General features: G+C 37.5%; 1 protein-coding gene across 3 annotated transcripts in view; it reads left to right on the top strand.

Annotated features, from left to right (window-relative positions):
• Window positions 1-18,909, top strand: part of C11H18orf54 (chromosome 11 C18orf54 homolog) — a 60,830-nt gene extending 41,921 nt beyond the window's left edge. The window contains exons 8-9 of one of the 3 annotated variants that reach the window (XR_010323449.1): window positions 1,193-1,544; window positions 18,494-18,589. Coding sequence is in view for 2 of the 3 variants with exons in the window: in XM_064294502.1 (XP_064150572.1) it covers window positions 18,494-18,638 (145 nt within the window). In the remaining variant the exon portion in view is untranslated. Of the gene's footprint in view, window positions 1-1,192; window positions 10,416-18,493 lie in introns of those variants that run through there. The other 2 variants (XM_064294502.1, XM_010586728.3) reach the window with 2 other exon arrangements.
• The last annotated feature ends 2,495 nt before the right edge of the window (window positions 18,910-21,404 follow it).

The raw sequence follows: 21,404 nt of genomic DNA, 5'->3' as shown, positions 1-21,404 counted from the left end.
CGTAGGATGTAGAAATGGTAGGGCCAAGTTACTTTTACCTTTGATTGCATAGTAACTTTGAATGAGTTATTGTTTTTTATTTCATGAAGGCAAAAATCTCAATAATGAAATGAAGTTGCCAAAAAGGGTGGTAAAATCCATTTGAGTAAAAGTATCCAAGAAGTGTAGAGTACAGGGAATTAGATATAAATATAGTAATTAACACTACTACCTTCTTCCATCTCCTTATCTGGGATAAAGTAGAAGATGTATTTTATTTAATATACATTTATTGAATGTATTATGTGTTAGAGACTATAGAATGGAGTGTTATAGTCACTGTCTTTGAACTTACCATAGAAATGGAAATGACTGATATTAGAGATTATTGCATGTCATAATTATTATATTCTCTCTGTTTTTCTTAGTATCTTATTTATCAGAGATCTGAAATATGATTGATTGGCATTTTCTGAGTGGTCCTCATGGATCTGAAGGATAGGGGAAAGGAAAAACTGGAAGAATATTCTTAGAGGAAGCCTGGAAATTTAAGGGCCTCTCTTTTCCTGGTTTGTTTGAGGAATGATTGAGTTTTCTTCACTGAGACCTGTCCTACAATCTTGGCTTTATTTTAGGCAAAAATCCAGGTTGTTGGTATAATACATTATTGATTTCCTCCACTTCCCCCAATAAAAATGAGCTTTCCTCAGAATTGAAATTGATCCCTAAGTGCTATTTTTTTAAAAAAGTTTTAGCTATCTTTAATGTAAATATAATAAATGAATTATGTATTTTATTTCTTAATCTGACATATATAGCATACCAAAAAGAAAGGTATCTCCAGAGAGCTGTTGTGCAAAATGACATGCAAAAGTGTTTTGTAAAGTGTGATAAATATGATATTTATTATTATTGTTTCTTAATAGACTACTTGGCAGATTAACTTTCAAAATACTTGAATGTCAAACAGTAATAGAATTTTTAAAACTAAATGTTTACAGAACTTTAGATAAGTTATTGTAACCCTCAATTATTCAGATTTCAAGTTTTTATAAGGAAAACTCTCAAACTTTTATGTTTGTATTATTCTATAAATTCATTTCTTTTACTAACTTTGAAGTTAAAAACAATGTAATCACATTTCTTATTGTCTGCGCAGGGTATTGAGTCCTTAAATATTGGTTTATAATGTGTTTTATACTTTTTAATGAAGGGCTTTGCACCATTTATCTCGCCTGAGAGACCTGGTTGATGATACCAGTGGGAAACAATCACCGAAAATATGAAGAGGAAAATAAAACTGTCTAACCAATAAATAGTCACCACCAAACAAAAACGTTTTTTTTTTTCTATTACTTAAACTGCCAAAGTAATTGTAAGCCAGTATTATTCTGTGACTGCTACACGTATTATGTATTGCTAAAAAAACAAACTTGAGAATGTTCACAGGTTTTGTGACTTACCCTGATTTTGTGCCAAAGTACAAGAATCTGAACTGAGAGGACCCACAGAAATCTGAAAGCCTGACTTTGGACTTCAGGCCCACAAATGTCTGATACTCAAAGGTGAATGATTTTCTGTTCTTGAAGGTTTACATGGACTTTACCTTCTTCAGCATCCTCATTATTATCTGATTCTGGATAATTAAGAAACTCTTCCAGGTTTCTATCCAAAGTCTCTTAAGTTAAAAGACCTTTTGGTATGTGTAACATCTGCATTTAAGGAGCTTAAAGGGATACCAAAATTGTTACAATGTATGTTATCCATATAGAAGTCTGTTAATTTTAAGTCTTCATAAATCAAATATTTAAGGTATGTTGTATTTGCAAATGACATCGATTTAATAGGGGTGATGCAGTGCGAAAAGGAATATTCTTCTATGTTGTGGAATTCAAGAGAACCTCATTTAATTAATGTTTTGATTATATGTAAGGTAATCTTGATAATATTTGACAGTATACAAAGTATTTTGGGATATTTGAAAATTTAATATTTTGATATTAGATTATTTCCCAGATTTTAGTTTTGGCATTAGCTCAGGCTAATAAGAACTATGAGAGATAAATGGCCAATTGCTTTATGAAATTTCATAAGTAAACTTAAAAAAAATGGATATGGAAAATCAGAAAGCAAATCAATGTTTTAAAGTTATTTCGTAAGAACTGAGCTTCCTTTAAAATCATCAGTCCTGTTCAGAGTTAGTCTCTAGCTGGAACTGAACAGAGCTTTGTAATTTTGCAATTTCTACCAAGTGAGCTTCTAATAAGCAGGAAGCATGTTTATCAACAAAACCAAGAATTAAACCATAAAGTATAACTAATGTTGCATATTAAAAAAGCCCGATGAAATTAAACAATTTCTGTATATGTCTGCAAATACTGCAAATTAACTCTTTACCCAACTACAGCATTTTTGCTAAGTAAATTTACTGTCAAGTAGGCAAGAGTTTCAAGTACACTGGGCCAAATAATTTGTTTTGTGTAAATTGCCAAGGCACTATTTAACACCTTTGTTACAGTACTGACATGTCAAAGATTGTAGAGTTAGCCGTCTTTTTTTTAAGTTTTTTTTCTTGACCAGTCAGTTTATGTCATCATACTGTTCTTTTCCCAGTTTGAAAGACATTTGCCAATAGGTTTGTTTTGTTTACTCTGTGGAGGCCTTTCTACCACTGACATTCTATTTTCTGATTGTGGTCTTCTGCTTCACAGCAAATAGTTTGGATAATCAAATATGGAACTAGTTTCGTGGTTAAAGTATGGCTGGATGCTAAAATACAGGTTTAAATTGGTCAAGGGTTAGGTGGATCTGGATCACATTCAAGGCAAGTGAAGCAACCATTAGACAAATTCTAAAGAAAGCACAGAAGATAAAGACAGCAGGAAATAAACTTTCAGTTGTATATTAAATATATGTTGATCATATATAATACTAACTCTGATAGTGCAGTGGTTAAAAGCGCTAAGCAACTAGCCAAGAGATCAGCGGTTTGGACCCACAGGCAGCTCCATGGGAGAAAGATGTAGCAATCTGATTCCATAAAGGTTACAGTCTTAGAACCCCTATAGGGCAGTTCCACTCTGTCCTGCAGGGTCACTGAGTCAGAACTGACTTAACGGCAATGGGTTTTCTTTTTTTTTCAATGCCTAGACAGTGTCTCCAAAGGGATTATGCTATAATGACTCTGAACAGCACTTTGAATAGTAGTTAGTGCCCTCATTTCCAAGAACATATCTCCAACATTAAGATTAGCCTGTTCCAAAATTTTGTTATAACTAATACTTTAAGAAATTTAATTATACTTACCAAAGGAGCATTAGTAATTTTTCCTTTTGTGTTAAATCTGGGAAGGTGTAGTCTTTTTACCCAAAAGAGAAATTAATTTTATCAAAATGATTAATTCCAAATTTCTTTTTCAAAGAAATATATAGAAGGGAAGAGAGAGTCAACTAAGAAAATAAAACATGTAAATGATAAAGGCTCAAGAAGTTCTCTAAAGAATTGGTTTAATTATATATTAATTGATATTTCAGAGTTTTTTGTTTGTTTTGAGGTTTCCAGGGGAAAAAAGGGAACAACAGTTAGGAAAATGAACTGAAGCAGATAATGAGAGCAAATAGATTTTTTTAAATTGTGAAAAAATATATCAACTCTTTGCTCTCATTCTTTTAGATTTATTGATAAACGTTAAACAGAAAAAAATGAAGAAATTTTAATAAGATTTTTTAAATTTTTATTGAGTATGAAAAAAGGTACAACAAAAAAGCCAAGCTCTAGAAATTATCTGAGGTCAAGGGAAAAAATGTGTCGCTGATATGTGAAAATTTAAAACCCAGATGTACTGCCTTTATTGTTAATAAGAGCTCTACTTTCAGGTTTTTCAGTAACAATTTATTTCAGCTTCACAGAGATTTCTGACTAAACTGAGGAACTCTGCTTATGTTTGTTTTGGGCTATATTTCTCTCTAGTTGTGTTATTTCTTGTAGGATTTGTAAGTGCATTTTTTGTTATTTTGTATTTAATGGTTTATGATAATGTCTTATTAAAATATAGTATATAGTTATACCAAAATATTGCTTGAAGATAAATCATGACAAGATTCTTTCTTCCTGTGTTCTAAGTACATGAGATCATGCATATAGATTTGAATTTTTGTTTCATTTTTCTTGTCCCACCCTTCTTTTTCTGTATCTCAAAACGCATTTGGTGGAAGTGCTATCAAGAAGTGAACTTGCCAAAAGGCAAGTAACATGAAAGGAGACAAAAGAAGCAAAAGGCCACTAAAATTGATAATTTCTGACTAACTGAAGTCCCTTCAATTGTGAAAGTGTGTATCCCTCTATTCCATGTACAGATTGGATGTTTCATACATGATTATATGCTGTGTTGAGTTGCAGTGCCTGCCATACAATGACTGGGGTAAACCTATGCCTAAACCTGAACACATTGTTCAGTGGGTTATATTGTTAGATGTTTTTCCTGGAATATTTGAAATTATTCCTTTCCCACTTTCCCTCTGCTTCTTTTCTTTTATTCTTTACATTTATCTGTCAGTAAGATCATTTTCCTTTTTTTGAACAAAGGAAAAAAAACCCAAAACTTAGCATTTTATTCTGTATTGACTTAACCCTAGACCATACCCTTCTACTCTCACAAATACAGTAACTTATATCCACTCCATACCTCAACTGGGACTAGTCCATTTGTTTCCTAATACCTGTTTCAACCGTAGACATTCCTCCCTTCTCTAAATTCTTTACACTGAAGCCAGACTGACCGGTCTTCGCAAGACAGTGTTGTACACCTCAGCTCTAATGTTACTGATTTAATTCAGCAGATTCACTTTAGCCGAATGGCTTTACTTGGCTTATCCTAAACTTTGTATATATATTCTCACCTTTATGTATATTATTTTTCATACTTGAAATACTCAATTTTTATTCTTTTTGCTTATTTAAAGCTTACTCTGCCATTTCTCTAATGCTCTGGCTGAGTCTTACATTTCCTTTTCTAAACGTTGTAACTCTTTAAACACTGGTAGGTTGGCTTCCCCCCTTCTCTTCCATTATTCATGTAGTTTTATCTTGTATTTCTTGTTTTATTTTGTAGCTAGTGCCTCTTACACCATACTGTATCCCAGGGGGGAATATGTTTTGTCTCAAAAAATGTTAGATCACTGATTTCTAATTTGTTTTATGTCCTTTATGATAACACCTTTTACATTATATTGTATAACCAAGGAAAAGCAAACTGTGTTTTGAATAGTGTTGATTGATGATTCTAATCCTGGGTCCTTGTATAAGGTTGTAAGGTCAAGATAAAAGAGACCACATCCCTTTGTCATGTGATGTTCTGCAAATCCTTTTTAAAACAAGGTAAATTAAACCTATTTGGGAGAGTTATTTCTTTTTTTGTTGTTGCAGATGGTTATCAAATAGGATCATCAATTGTTAAGGTATTGTGGATGATTTAACTGTAAGCCTTCTGACTTCTTGAGCTCTCAAAACTTTTAAGATTTTTGAATTTTTAAATGTTTTGGATTTTATCAGATACATGATATATTTTACAAATTTAGAAGTAAATCTAGGAAAATTATCAGTGGCTGGTTTTATATTGTGTTGCGTCTTTGAGTCTGGCTTTACGGAAACTGTTAGACTGGGTCCAATCTAGATACAGAAACCACACAGTGATTTTGTTGCGTCTTTGAGTCTGGCTTTACGGAAACTGTTAGACTGGGTCCAATCTAGATACAGAAACCACACAGTGATTTTAAAGGAAAGCTTAATATTAAAACAAAACAAAACTGTTTTAAACTACGATAAAAGAGATAAGGTATAGAGAACTCTATATGATACCCTACATCTGAGGGAGAGTACCCAAGGAAGGACAAACCTGTGAAAGCGCTCTCCTCAAGGCTGGGGTTCAGACCTTGTTGGAGAAGGTATAGCTGCATCTTACTGAATATTAGAGAAGTTCACTGATTTGCCCAGACCAGAGCTCATCTTCAGTTACGGGGCAAGCAGGAAGCTACCCTCCTAAATGCAGGGAAGCTGCAGCTGCTAACTGGGTGTGTAGGCATGCAGAGGGAATGGGGGGTGCCAGAACACCTGGAGCCTGAGATGTTTGTGTTGGGAGTGTTGTGGGAAGGTGATCACCAGGCCAAGCCAGATCTGTGAAGTGGTCAAGGAACCATACATTCTGGGAGTGTGGCTGGGGCTGAGCATCACTGGATATATTCACACACCTTCAGAGTGAATTTGGACCTGAGAGATAAATTGGCAATAGGCACAGAAACCCATCAGGTTTCTAGGAAGATTTTGATAAGAGAGAACATCACAAGGCAAATAAAAAATGCCTCACTGTCCATCTCTGCCCTTCCTGGTGTGCAACTCATCTTGCATAGCTGCAGTCCCTGGGTGGTGCAAAAGGTTAAGTGCTCCACTACTAACTGACAAGTTGGCAGTTTGAATCCACCCAGAAGTGCCTAGGAAGAAAGGCCTGGTGATCTGCTTCTGAAAGTTCGCAGCCTTGAAAACCCCATGGCGTGCAGTTCTACTTTGCACACATGGGGTCTTCATGAGTCAGAAGTCAACTTGATGGCGGCCATTTTTGTTTGTTTGTTTATGCATGGCCAGTCAAACCAAGAAATTTGGGTAAATAAGGTAGAAAAATGTCAGGTCCTTTAGAAAACTAAGGCACAATGAAAAACCTTGGGCCAATATTTTAAAAATCTAATAAATTTGATAACTTTGTAAGAGAATATAGCTCATGAACTAGAAAGCTGGGTATTTTAAGTGTCCTGGAGTTAATGGTACTCTAAATCAGAGACCAGAATATAGTGCATTCATCCTGTTACTTTTCATCTAGATGGCCATATAGCTCCTTTATGAACGTTTCTCGAACGAGAGAATTTCCTGCAATTGAACACTTAGTTTTCCTTGCTTCGGTTAAGCCATGATTTCCTTTACCGTTTCTTCCACATGTTGATCTTCTTTCTGCCCTTCAGGACAATCTCGTATGCACATTCAGTCTTTCTATATTGAAACCAACAAAATTAATGTTTCTTTTATCCTTCCCTTCAACCTAAGTGTTCTAGTTTCTAAATTATTTCTTTGGATAAAGTTTTATGTTTCTTCGCCATCATCGTCTCCCTTTTCTAGGTGCTGTCTAGCTTTCAGTGTTCCTTTAAAAACATGGCACCCGACATCCAAGATGCACAGAGTAGAATGGGAGAGCTCTGCATTTGATTCTTTAATAACTTAGTACTTCATCCAGCCAGCATTTATTTGGCTGCCGGCACTGTGCTAGGGGTGTGTGTATGTGTGTATCTGTGTATGAAAGACAGCGAGAGAGAAGGGGAGGGGAGTGCAGGGGTAGGAGAGGTGATGATAAATAGGAAGGCATGATTCTACCATGAGGAATTCAGTGGTGGAAAATATATATATAAATAGATAAAAATTAGACTACAACCAGGTAAGTACTGCTTCAGAGAAATGAAGATGAAACAACTGCTATAATGAAGCACAGAAGATGGAACAATGAAGTAGCCTGGGAAAAGTCTGGAAAGATTTCACGTCGGAGGGGATACTTGAATTGGTCTATAAAAATGAACAGATATTTGCCATCAAAGAAATTGGATGGAAAGATATTTATTCCTTCTAGGCCAAGTGTGTATGTACAAAGACTGGAATGGTAGGAGGGTCTGATACAGACTCTAGTGAAGCAGAAAGGTATGTTGGGCTTTAGAAACTTGGGCTTCGGGCAGACTTGTTTTGTGATTTCACCACTTATTAGCTCTTTGTTGTGGGTAAGCTACTTGACCCTACCCTAGCCTTTTTCGTTTTCTCCCCTTTGTAATATCTACCTTGCAGTTTTGTTTTGCAGATTAAATAAGATAAGGTATGCCTGCCATACGTGATCTCAGCAAATATTAGCTGAGATGGAAATATATTTAGTTGGAGGAGATGCCAGGGATAAGACATAAGGCTGCTTCCACCCTTATGCTTCCTCTTTCTGTTCTCCACACTAAAGAATAACCCTTTAAAAAAATGTCAGATTGTGTTGCACCTCTTCTCAAAATTTCCAGCGACTTTCTACTTCAGAGTAAAATGCGAAGTTCTTTCCATAACCTAAAAAAGCCCTATGTGATATACTTACACCTCTCACTCCTTCCCAGCACCTCCCCCCACCACCCAAATTTCTTACCACTCCATTTGCTCTGTGATTAATCCACACTGATTCTCTTCAGCTAGCTAGAAGAATGCTTTTGTCTCCAGGTCTTTGCACTGCTGTTTTCTCTGTCTGGATAGCCTTTCTCCAAATACCCCACGCATGATTCCCTTCCTCACTTCCTTCAGCTGTTTGGTCGGTTGTCACTCTATCAGACAGGTCTGCCTTGATCACCACCACCCCGCACCGTGTTCCTCTTTGCCATTTTTCTTCCCTTAATACTGAGGGCTGTGGCTTTGTCTTATTTGCTGCTGCATCCCGCAAAACTAGAGTAGTGCCTGGCAGTAAAGTGCTCCATAAGTGTTTGTTCTCTGAATAAATGAAGCTGACAAAGTGATTTGGGGTTGTATTACTTTCCTAGGGCTACCTAACAAAGTACCTCAAAGTGAGTGACTTAAAACAATAAAAATTTATTATCTCAGTTCTGGAGGCTAGAAGTGCAAATTCAGGGTGACATTAGAGCCATGCTCTTTTCTGAAGTCTCAGGGGAAGATCCTTTCTTGTCCTAGCTTCTGGTAGCTGCAGGTGTTCGTTGGCTTGCAGCATAACTCCATCTCTGTCTCCATCTACGTGACCGTCTTCCTTCTGTCTGTGTCTCTTACCCTCATTTATAAGGACACCACTCATTGGATTAGGACCTATCCTACTCTGTGTGACCTTATATTAACTGATAAAATCTTCAAAGATCCTATTTACAGACAAGGTCACACTCACAGGTACTAGGCGTTAGGACTTAAACATTTTTTGGAGAGGCACAATTCAATCCATAACAGGGACCCATCTGAGGCATTTGATATGCTCAGTTAAAAGAGTTGTATTTTATATTGTAGACAAAAGGAGGGAACCAACTTTTTTATAAAGCCTAAATGAATATTATTTAATTTTTGTTAGTCCCTATATTGATTTGTGTTTATAATCAAGTAGAACTTTTTTTTTTCCAGGTATTAAAACCATTTCCCTTCTTTTCTGTGCCATTACTTTAAAGCTGACCATGGCAACAATGCATTATATAGTAATTTTTTTAGGTAATAAAGAAATGTAGGCCAGTATAGTTTTTGTTCAGAGGTAGAGGGCTACTCTTACTAAGGTTTCTATCAAGTTTCGATGTAAAATAAGTTCTAAGAATATAAATTTGAGTGTATTTATAATTTGATTTTAGAAGGCTGTTGATTTGTCTTAGGTTGCAGTAAAAAAAAAAAACCCATTGCCGTCGAGTTGATTTCCGACTCATAGCGACCCTATAGGACAGAGTAGGACTGCCCCATAGAATTTCACCAAGGAGCGCCTGGCAGATTTGAACTGCCGACCTTTAGGTTAGCAATCGTAGCACTTAACCACTATGCCACTAGGTTGCAGTAGTAGGTAATATTTGATTTACTTGGGTTTGGACAAGAATAGAAGAATAGAAGAGGAGGACACAAATGAGCACAAAGACATCCCTCCCGAGAGGAGGTCCAGAAGCACTGATGATGCTGAAAGGAACATGGTGGTGCCCCTGACAAACTAATAATTCAGCACCTCTTCAGGTCATTTCAGTATTCAACAATTTATTTTAGAGGAATCTGGGGGAAACTTAGAAAGATTGTTTTGAGAAACAAATTATTATAAATCAAAGCAGAGTCAGTATTTTAAAATGAGCAAAATGTAGCAAATGTTCCCCAAGTTTTCCGTAGTACTGTTCTTTGTGGGCACATTCTGAATCGGATTTTTTTAGGAGGATTTAAAATGTAGATAAGTCATCTTCCCCTTAATAGCTGGGGTATCTTGGGCAAGTTGACTAACGGTAACTACTTCACACAGTTGTAAGGATTAAATGAAGCAATGTTTGTCACATGCTTGCTTAGTACAGTGCCTGTCATAAAATGCTGAGTGTTAGCTCTCACTTGTAAACAGAAGTATGCCAGTTCATGGTTCAGGGTTTCAGCTGATTATAAATGCTTTCTGCCTCTCTGCTGCCTGTGTCTTTATGGATGGTTTGCAAAAACATATGTACCCAAACCCATTGCCATCCAGTCGATTCCGACTCATAGTGACCCTATAGGACAGGGTAGAACTGCCCCATAGAGTTTCCAAGGAGCGCCTGATGGAATCGAACTGCTGACCTTTTGGTTAGCAGTGATAGCACTTAACCACTACGGCCAACAGTGTTTCTAAAACATATATACCAAACCAAATATATATACCCAAAAAACCCCAAACCCAATGCCGTAGAATTGATTCCAACAGCGACCCTATATATATATATATATATATATATATATATATATATATATATATATATATAAAAAAGGTCAGTGTTAATAAGAGATATTAAAAAAAAAATTCCACTAGAGGGCACTGTCTACTTTGGCAGTAACAAGATCAAGAAACTGCGTGATTGGCCTATGCCTTAATTTGGCTTTGAGCATAGTCTCTGGAATTCATTCTCCGGTCACATCTCTTGAAGCTGTACTGAAATATGTTGAGAAATGCTCTTTCTTTCTTTTCCATCCCTTCCCACATCAAAGTATAACTTTTTTGTTTTGAGGAGGGAGAATCATCTCTGTCCTGTAAACCAGATGTTTTCTTTAGACTGAAGGCTTGATTCCGGCCCTAAATTTCCTCCCTTTCCTTTAGTATGCTTCAGCTTTAGGGTTCCTGTTATATCACAATTTGCATTGTGCCAGGTTGTCCTCCCCATACACACATAATGGAAGAGTGTTTGAGTCTTTGCCAGTGCAAAGGGGTGGCCTTTGAGAATGTACAATAATGGTTGGCTTTGAAACTTCAGCAAGATATAGGCTTGAGGTAACAGTGATTGGAGGTTCATGGTAATCTCCCTTGTTACTTCTCATCCTCAAGGCCTCTTCCACATAAAACTAAAGCAAGTTTAGCTTAGTAGACTAAACCAGTGACTGTAGCGTCTCCAACATTTATCTGTTCAGAGCCTTGTCTGTTTTAAGTCAGGGCAGAAAAGAGAAGGCATGGGGTAGGGTAGAGGGAAAAGGCCGAAAGGGGCAACAGCAGATGAAATACAAATTTTGATAACATCACTTTTGAAGTGACAGATCGTGCTTAACTTAATCTCTGCAAAGATTAACTTAATCTTTGCAAAGATTAATAGAAGCCTTATATTCCTACCTGGTAACCATGCCTACAGAGTAACTTTGCAAGGGATACCACCCATATCCTGGTCTGCATGTGACTTATGGTTTTCTCACTTGTTTCAGTTCTCATATAGAGTGAAATATCAATGTAAGGTTCCAGTAAATATGTCATGTCTCCATTTAGCTATGGCTACAAATGGAAGTCCTCAGACATAAAAGTCTGAGTAGGGGATGAAAAGAAGAGATGAGGAGTAGAGTGAAAGATCTTCCAGGATGACTGGAATGCTGAGTCATTTTTGTAGGATTCTGAATTGTAAAACTCAGAGATGGAGCTTGCAGCCTCGGTCTGGAAAGCAGTGTTGTCCATGCCTATGGAAAGGCCTCACTTGTAAAAATGAGTCAAATCCTTTTATGGTCCTTCATGTCTAGGAGATGAAAGTAAACAGAGGTCTGGTTCAATAACTTGAGCAGCATCTCGCCCAAGGACCACATATTCTGACCTTGAATTAAAAGGGGAAGTAAGATAGGAAGCTTTTGATCTTGGAAGTTGCTATAAGGGGTGAAATTAAAGACAGCTAAGGTGTTTCCCATCAATTTCTGGAGCCTTCTTTTTCACCCATGCCTTCAGTGCGGTTTAGACTTCTTCCTTCGCTACTATCAGTTCTCTATCATATGCTACCTCCTGAAATGGTTGAACATCTGCCAGTTCTTTTTGGTACAGTGACTCTGTATTCCTTCCATCTTTTGATGCTTCCTGCATCATTCAACAAACAGATGCAACACTGGAAGCACTTGCTCATCTATGTCAGGAAATTTGGAAGATAGCTACCTGACCAACTGACTGGAAGAGATCCGTATTTGTGCCCATTCTAAAGAAAGGTGATCGAACAGAATGCAGAAATTATCAAACAATATCATTAATATCACATGCAAGTAAAATTTTGCTGAAGATCATTCAAAAATGGTTGCAGCAGTACATAGGGAACTGTCAGAAATTCAAGCTAGATTCAGAAAAAGATGTATAATGAGAGATATTATTGCTGATGTCAGATGGATTTTGGCTGAAAGCAGAGAATACCAGAAAGATGTTTACCTGTGTTTTATTGACTGTGCAAAGGCATTTGACTCTGTGGATCATAACAAATTATGGATAACATTGTGAAGAATGGAAATTCCAGAACACTTTAATTATGCTCATGAGGAACCTGTACATAGACCAACAGGCAGTCATTCGAACAGAACAAGGAGATACTGTGTGGTTTAAAATCAGGAAAGGTGTGTGTCAGGGTTGTTATCCTTTCACCATACTTATTCAGTCTGTATGCTGAGCTAGTAATCTGAAAAGCTGGACCATATGAAGAAGAATGCAGCATCAGGATTGGAGGAAGACTCAGTAACAACCTGTGATACGCAGATGACACAACCTTCCTTGCTGAAAGCAAAGAGGACTTGAAGCACTAACTGATGAAGATTAAAGACTACAGCCTTCCTTATGGATTACACCTCAACATAAAACAAAAATCCTCACAACTGGACCAATAAGCAGCATCACGATAAACGGAGAAAATATTGGAATAGTCAAGGATTTCATTTTACTTAGATCCACAATCAACACTCAATGGAAGCAGCAGTCAAGAAATGAGATGACACATTGTGTTGGGCAAATCTGCTGCAAAAGAGCTCTTTAAAGTGTCACTTTAAAGATATCACTTTGAGGACTAAGGTGCGCCTGACCCAAGCCATGGTATTTTCAATTGCCTCGTATGCATGCTAAAGCTGGACAATGAATAAGGAAGACCAAAGAACTGATGCCTTTGAATTAAGGTGTTGGCAAAGAATATTGAATATAACATGGACTGCCAGAAGTACGGCCAGAATGCTCCTTAGAAGTGAGAATGGCAAGACTTCATCTCCTGTATTTTGGACATGTTATCAGAAGGGACCAGTCCCTAGAGAGGGACATCATGCTTGGTAAAGTAGAGGGTCAGCAAAAGAGAGGAAGACCCCCAATGAGATGGATTGACACAGTGAGTGCAGTTATGGGCTCAAGCATAGCAAGGATTGTGATGCTCGCACAGGACGAGGCAGTGTTTCTTTCTGTTGTACGTAGAGTTGCTATGAATTGTAACCGACTCAATGGCACTTAACAACAACAACAGGGTGTTTCCCAAAAGCCACTGATCTTATTAAAAGTTGTCAACAGGTTATTCTACTGGAACTAGATTATAAATGATATAAACTGCAACAATAGAAAAAACCCTTCCTATAATAAACAGGATCCACCCTGCCTGGAATAGAAGCCAGTAAGTGGTGATTAATTGATTCTGATAATGGACTTATCTAAATGATTCTATGTCCTGAATCTGAGAGTGGGGAGAAATGAGATTTATCTGTGCCATAGGGCAGGAATGAGCAAACTGTGGCCTGCAGGTCAAATATAGCCTCCTGCCTGTTTTTGTATAGCTTTCTTGTAAGCTAAGGATTTTTTTTTTTTACATTTGCAAATGGTTGAAAGAAATTAAAAGATGAATAACTTTTTATGACAGGTAATATTTATATGAAATTCAAAGTTTAGTGTCCATAAGTAAAATTTATTGGAACACAGGTAAACGTATTTGTTTATGTGTTATGACTGCTTTTATACTTTACCAGCAGCACTGAGAAAGGTACAACAGAGACCATGAATGGTGCTTTCAACACTTAGCACTTTTGCTTGTTGCACTACAAATTATGGTGGTACAGTTGTAGCTAAACAGTGTTTTGGGAACCACATAAATAGTGTGCTACGTTTTATTTTTTATTACAGTACATACTCATCATGTCAAAACAAGAAAAGAAAAGTGGACTTGAAATGTCATATTTTAAGGCATATTGGAGTGTGGATTATTTTGTTACTGCCTTTGAACAAATGCAAAGCATTTGTTATGGAATGAGTATAGCTGTATGAAAAGAATACACTATACCTCAATATTACTAGACTAAGCACTCATTGCAGTATTTCCAACTGTTAGGAAAGCAACTTAGTCAAATTAGAAAATTTGGAATGGAATATCTCATCTCAGCAGAAATTCATCACAAAAATAAAAAAAGGAAAATGAGGTTGAAACCATAGCAAGTTTCTGAGTGCTTACCTGTGATGGGTTAATTAAATCATGTTTGATTACAGCAACCAAAGGAATGTGTCCAGAGAAAATAAACTTGTTTAAAACTATTAGTCTATTAGAATAGTTAGACTATTAGAATAGTTGCTTGAAGAGTTGAGGACATTAACAGCAAAATCAATAGTCAATTAAAAAGCAGGCTCTGTGGTTTCAAATTTTTTTTTTTTTCTTGTGATGGATTGAATTGTGTCCTACCAAAATATCTGTCAACTTGATTGGGCCATAATTTCCCGATATTGTTTGATAGTCCACCATTTTGTCATCTGATGTGATTTTCCTATGTGTTGTAAATCCTGTCTCTATGATGTTGATGAAGTGGAATTAGTGGCAGTTATGTTAATGAGGCAGGACTCAATCTGCAAGATTAGATTGTGTCTTAAGCAAATCTCTTTTGAGATATAAAAGAGAGAAGTGAGCAGAGAGACATGGGGACCTCATAACGCCAAGAAAGCAGTGCCAGGAGCAGAGCACGTCCTTTGAACCTAGGGTTCTTGCGTGGAGAAGTTCCTAGTCCAGGGAAAGATTGATGACAAGGACCTTCCTCCAGAGCCGACAGAGAGAGAAAGCCTTCCCCTGGAGCTGGCATCCTGAATGAATTTGGTCTTTGAGCCTTCTAAACTGTGAAAGAATAAATTTCCCTTTGTTAAAGCCATCCATTCATGGTATTTCTGTTATAGCAGCACTAGACAGTTATCTACTCCCTCACAGTCTAGTAGGCTAGAAGTCCAAATTTAGGGCGTCAGCTCCATGGGAAGGCTTTCTCTTTTGGCTCTGGACGAAGGTCCTTGTCATTAATCCTCCACTGGTCTGGAAGCATCTCAGCACAGGAACCTCAGGTCCAAAGGATGCTCTTTGTTCCCAGGGCTGCTTTCTTGGTGTTATGAGGTCCCCATGTCTCTTTGATCACTTCTCTCATATATCTCAAAAGAGATTGTCTTAAGACACTATCTAATCTTGTAGATCTCATCAATATAACTGCCACTAATCCATCTCATTACATCATAGTGATAGGGTTTGCAGCACATAGGGAAATCACATCAGATGACAAAATGGTAGATAAGCATACAACACTGGGAATCATGCATGACCTAGCCAAGTTGACAGATAACTTTGGGGGACACAATTTAATCCATGACATTCCACCCTTTGGTCCTCAAAAATTCATGTCCTTACCATGTGTAAAACATCCACCCCATCATATCATAGCAAAAGTCTTAAATCAACTCCAAGTTCAAAATCCAAAAATTCCTTTTCTGTGAAATCTAGAATACAAGTTATCTGCTTCCAAAGTACAATGGTGCAACAGGCACAAGGTAGATATTCCCACTACAAATGGGAGAAATTGGAGAGAAAGAAGACATAATAGGCACCAAGCAAATCAGCAGAACACATTATATTAGCCCTCAAGGCTTTGAAAATAATCCTGTTCTCTGAAACCATTTACACAATGGCCCTGCCCTCCAGACCTTACGTATTGGCCACACTCTCCAGATTCTGAGTGGAGGCCCCTTGGCTCTGGGCTTCGGCTCCTCCTTCCAGGCCTACTGGGATGGCAACTCTGTTCCCTCAGCTTTAGGTGCACCATTCTCCTAGTCCATCTGAGTGGCAACTCCACTTTTAGAAATGCCAGAGGCCATGGCTTCACCCTTTGAAACCCCAGAGGTTGTGGCCGTACCCTTTGAGACTGAGGCAGCTTGGCTTCCTGTGTTCCTTGTCTCTTCAGCTTCTGCTTCATGGTTTCTTGGCCTCTTTTTTCCTTGGGCTTTATGCCCACATCTGCCCTGCTGAGGCACGTGTTCCAAAGCTCTGTAGCTGTACTGATAAGCACCAAGAGACACAGTACTCCGCCAGTAAACTTTGGCCAGAAGGCACTCAACTCTCTTGCTCCATGGGTTGGCAAGCCTTGCTCCACCAATAAGTGCCTGGAGGCACCCCACTCTGCCAGGAAGCCTCCTGTGCACAGGAACTCAGCACTCGCACTCTGTGGGTTGGCTCCAGCACTGTCTGGCACTACTCTCCTGGTTCCGCTGCTGCCAGTTCTCTGCCACTGCTGCTTCTCTGTTGCTTCCGGTTTTCTGCTGCTGCCAATCCTCTGCTGCTGCTTCACTGCTGCTGCCGATCCTTTGCTGCTGCTAGTCTTCTATCCATTCAGTTTCAAAATCACTTCCATATTTTAGTATCTGTTAGAGCAGCACCCCGCTCCTGGTACCAAATTCTGTCTTGATCATCTAGTGCTGCTATAACAGAAATACCACAAGTGGATGGCTTTAACAAAGAGAAATCTACTCTCTCACAGTCTAGAGAGAGTGTTCAGGGTGTTGGCTCCATGGGAAAGCTTTCTGTCTCTGTCGGCTCTGGAGGAAGGTCCTTGTCATCAATCCTCCCCTGGTCTGGGAGCATCTCAGCACAGGAGCCCTGGGTCCAAAGGACGCTCTGCTCCCAGTGCTGCTTTCTTGGTGTTATGAGGTCCCCATATTTCTCTGCTCGCTTCTCTCTTTTATATCCCAAAAGGGTTTGGCTTAAGACACTAATCTTATAGGTCTCATCAATATAACTGCCACTAATCTGTCTCATTACATCACAATGATAGGATTTACAACACATAGGGAAATCAAATCAGATGACAAAATGGTAGACAATCATACAACACTGGGAGTCATGACATAGCCAAGTTGACAGATAATTTGGGGGGACACAAATCAATCCATGACAATAACTAAAACACTTGGCTTTTGATGAATCTGGAGATGTTACCAATACACTCAGTTATCATTTGAAGAATCAACAGTTGAAATGACAAAAGGAAACCTCTATTAATAATCTGCAATGAACCACTACAAGAGGAATATTTTTAAGAAGTTGAGAAGACACTAATTAGTAAAACTGAAATAGAATCTGCTAAGATGTATTGCAGCTAATAGTGGTAAAATAAATATGTGGAGCAGAAAGAAGCTTGGTTGGACAAATTTACGAATCTTGTGAAAATTTAAAGTGCTTAAAACCTATAGCTATTCATGGTAATTCTCATCAGCAGGTACTTTGCAGAAAATATTTGAATCTATCATATATTACTGATCCAGTAGTGTCAATGGTGAACTTCACTGGCTCTTGTGGACTTAACTATCATCAGTTTTATCAGAAATAGAAGTTGAATACCCTGTCTTGCCCTACCACACAGCAATCTGATGGCTTAGCAGTCATAAAGTTTTATTGCAATTTTTTGAGCTCAGAGATGAGATTGATATTTTTCTGAATGAAAAGAACCATCTTCAACTGTTAATGAAACGTTAAATGATTATGGAAATTAGCTTTGGATGCAGACTTCATAATGTTTCCTAATGAATTCAACCTTTAAATTTGCAAGACAAAACAGTGCTTATGTGTAAATTTTATACTGTTGTAGTCATTATGAAGGAGCCCTGGTAGTACAGTGGTTAAGCACTTGGCTGCCAACCAAAAGGTCAGCTGTTTGAATCCACCAGCTGCCCCATGGGAAAAAGATGTGACAGTGTGCTTCCATAAAGATTTACAGCCTTGGGACCCCTATGGAACAGCTCTACTCTGTCCTCTAGGGTTGCTATGAGTTGGAATTGACTTGTTGGCAACAGATTTGGGTTTGGGTGGTCTTTTTGATAACAACTAATGTTTGACAAGTAATATCACAAGTAATGACACAAGTAATGTTAAACATTTCTGATGCTTTCAAATGGTGAAACAAGAAGTGAGATCTCCCGCACAAAGTTTGTAGCAGATATATTTTCTGATCTCAAACTACAGTTTCAGCAGCGTTTTTATACCTTGATGCAGGTGCACAGATTTCCATACTTAACTGTACAGTTGAAGATCTTCCATCTAATGTTTAATTAGAGGTGATTAATGTAATGACATGTTCAAACACAATATCGAGAGAAGAATCTAATACAATTTCACAAATGCTCTCCAAGTGATGAATATGCTCAACTAAAAAAAAAATATATATATATATGCTTCTGGATTGATACCAGTATTTGACAGTACCTTTCTTTGTGGATTCCTAGGTGGTGCAAACTACTAATGTTCTTGGCTGCTAACCGAAAGGTGTGTGGCTCAAGTCCACCCAGAGGTGCCTCGGAAGAAAGATGTGGTGATCGACTTCTGAAAAATCAGCCACCAAAAGCCTTATGGAGCATAGTTCTACTCTGATGCACATGGGGTTACCGTGAGCTGGAATCAATTCAGTGGCAACTGGTTTGGTTTGTTTTTTAAATCCATGTGAAAAGACATTTTAAAAGATGAAATATGTAAAATCTTGTACAAATCAGCATTAATAGATGACCATTTGTAATTAGTTTTGATGAGCAGGAATACTAACTTTGAACCTTGATTAGGTGAAATGTTATTGCCTAAAAAGAATACCGTTTTTCTTATTAGTAGACTTGTATTACAAAAAAGTTGTGCTCAATTATAATATTTTGAATTTTATCAATAAAAAATTTGTGGAAATTTATTTTCTCTCAGTATGTAAGTACCTACATAATATCCTGCATTTTCCTTCTTGGACATCAAAGCCTAGCAGATTTCCTATCTGGCCCTTTATAGGAAGAGTTTGTGACCCCTGTGTTAGAGTAATATTCTTGAAATGTAGCATTGAGGATTAACCCTCTCAATACATGTCAGATATATACATATATAAAACCTAAAGCCCTATGGGGACTCAATTGCAGCCTAAGCCCTGAAGTTTTCTACATATTTTAAATACTTGCTGATAGATCTGTTCCAGAGGCCTCTGAGCTCAAACTACAGTTTCAACAGCGTTTTTATATCTCGATGCAGGTGCACAGATTTCCATATTTAACCGTGACAACACTGACTATGTAGTTCAGTAAGCAATTATTAAAAATATAAAATTAAAAAACCCAACTTGAGCATTTAAGCAATGAATACAAATGTAATTAAATTCTCTTAAATTGCAATTTCAAGCTAATGTATCTAATTCTTTTGAACACTTTAAATAGATAAAACATACCAAATACTATTTAAAAATATTTCTATAGTTATGCTTAAGCCTAAAACACTAACACCATGATTTTAATTACTTACTTTCTAAGGGTTATACTCTTTTTACAGCTTCCTAGAATTTTAATAGTGTTTTGATTCTTTCCCAGGGTTTCAGTAATCTCAGATAATGTTGCTGGAACTAAGTTATCAACTGTTTCGATATTGGACCTGCTTGTAAGATCATTACTTGAAGTCCTTTTGTTTGCTTGTTTTATAGTGAAGTTTTATCTGTTACATAATGGGATTTTTAAATACTTACTTGTCTTTCATACAGGTTTTAATTTTTGAAGCTTGGTGTTTATCCCAGAAATAATTTAATCTTCGAATTTCCCATGGCTAGCGGCACATGAGCCATTGTCCTGTTACTATATTTTATTGACCTGGTGCGTTGACATCAAAAAGGTTATGCATTCTTAAAGAATTATAATTAATAGGACTACCTAGAAGTTTTTTCTCCTAGGAGATGAAGACTTACTCTGTAATTATCCCATCTCTTTAGAGCATTTTGCTATTCCATCATTTTGAAGCACACAGTTGAACCCTTCTTTTACTTAGTATTGTGACCACAGGTACTGATTAGACCCTTTTCTTCCCAGTTCTTTTATGTGGCCATCTGTGTTCCTCAGTCCCTTCCTGTTTTGGGTAGTGTATCTGCTCTTCCCAAGATAACTTACTCACTGTTCTTTTTGTTTATTATTGTGCCTACACAGAAATACGTTACATTTATAGTTTATAAATAGATATGTCATTAGTTGAAGAAACAAAGTCCTCTATATTAATACTCTTCTACTTATTAAAATATTAATATGTTTTGTATTTACCCTTTCATATTACAACTTCATTTATCATCACTTTATATTGCATTTTATCCTTTGACTATCATTATAAACTTAGGACCTTTTGAGATTCGATATGTTTCAATTAACCACAACATAGCTATTATTTGAGGCCCAAATTGTCACAAACCTGGCTTGTGGAAGCCTTTGAAAACATCCTTTGTATTGATATTCTTGGAAGCATCATCGCTTTCTGGCAACAGCAGGAGGCTCCAGATCCTACTGAATTTGTTTTTCTTGCCCTAAAACATAGATACAACCACCTTCCAAGGAACCAGGAGTTCTGGTTCCTTATGGTAGAACATAGTGTTAGAGATCAAAATCTGGACACTGGAGAAGCACATGAGGGCGAGTGGAGGCTCTGCAAAAGTGCTGCTACTGCAGCTGTTGTTGGACTGCTTTAGTAGTGACAGAGCTGGAAAATGTCTACTTCACATATTTCCTAGCACACTGTATTGCTATACTGTGGCTTTTTTTTTTTTGATTACTCAATATGATTTTATTACCCACTTAGCAGACTCTAGAAGGTAAGAGGAGACTGATGAAGCCTGGCTGCATGGTTTTGGGGAAGAGATATTTTTGTACTGAATTGTAAAACCAAACCTGCTGCCATCGAGTCAGTTCTGACCCATAGGGACCATATAGGACAGGATAGAACTGCCTCATAGGTTCACAAGTAGTGGCTGGTGGATTCGAACTGCTGACCTTTTGGTTGGCAGCTGAGCTCTTAACTGCTGTGCCACCAGAGTTTCATAAAGATTACATAAGGGTTGATCATTTGTTCATTTAAGCCTACTAAATGCTAGGAATTATGCTAGGTGTTAATGATCATGGGATTCCTACGGAATTTATAATCTGGCAGTGAAGGCATTCAAGGAACACAAAATTTTACAAATGATAACCCCTTAAGTGAGTGCTTCAAATAAAACGTACCAAAAAACAAACCAAACCCATTGCCATTGAGTCAATTCTGACTCACGACAACCCTATGGAACAGAGTAGAACTGCCCCCATAGGGTTTTCAAGGCTGTAAATCTTTATGGAAGCAGACTGCCACATCTTTCTCATGCGGAGT

Source organism: Loxodonta africana, chromosome 11 (assembly GCF_030014295.1).
Source record: "Loxodonta africana isolate mLoxAfr1 chromosome 11, mLoxAfr1.hap2, whole genome shotgun sequence".
Lineage (NCBI taxonomy): Eukaryota > Metazoa > Chordata > Mammalia > Proboscidea > Elephantidae > Loxodonta > Loxodonta africana.
The sequence above is the reverse complement of the archived record's forward strand: the minus strand, read 5'-3'. Positions and strand labels throughout refer to the sequence as shown.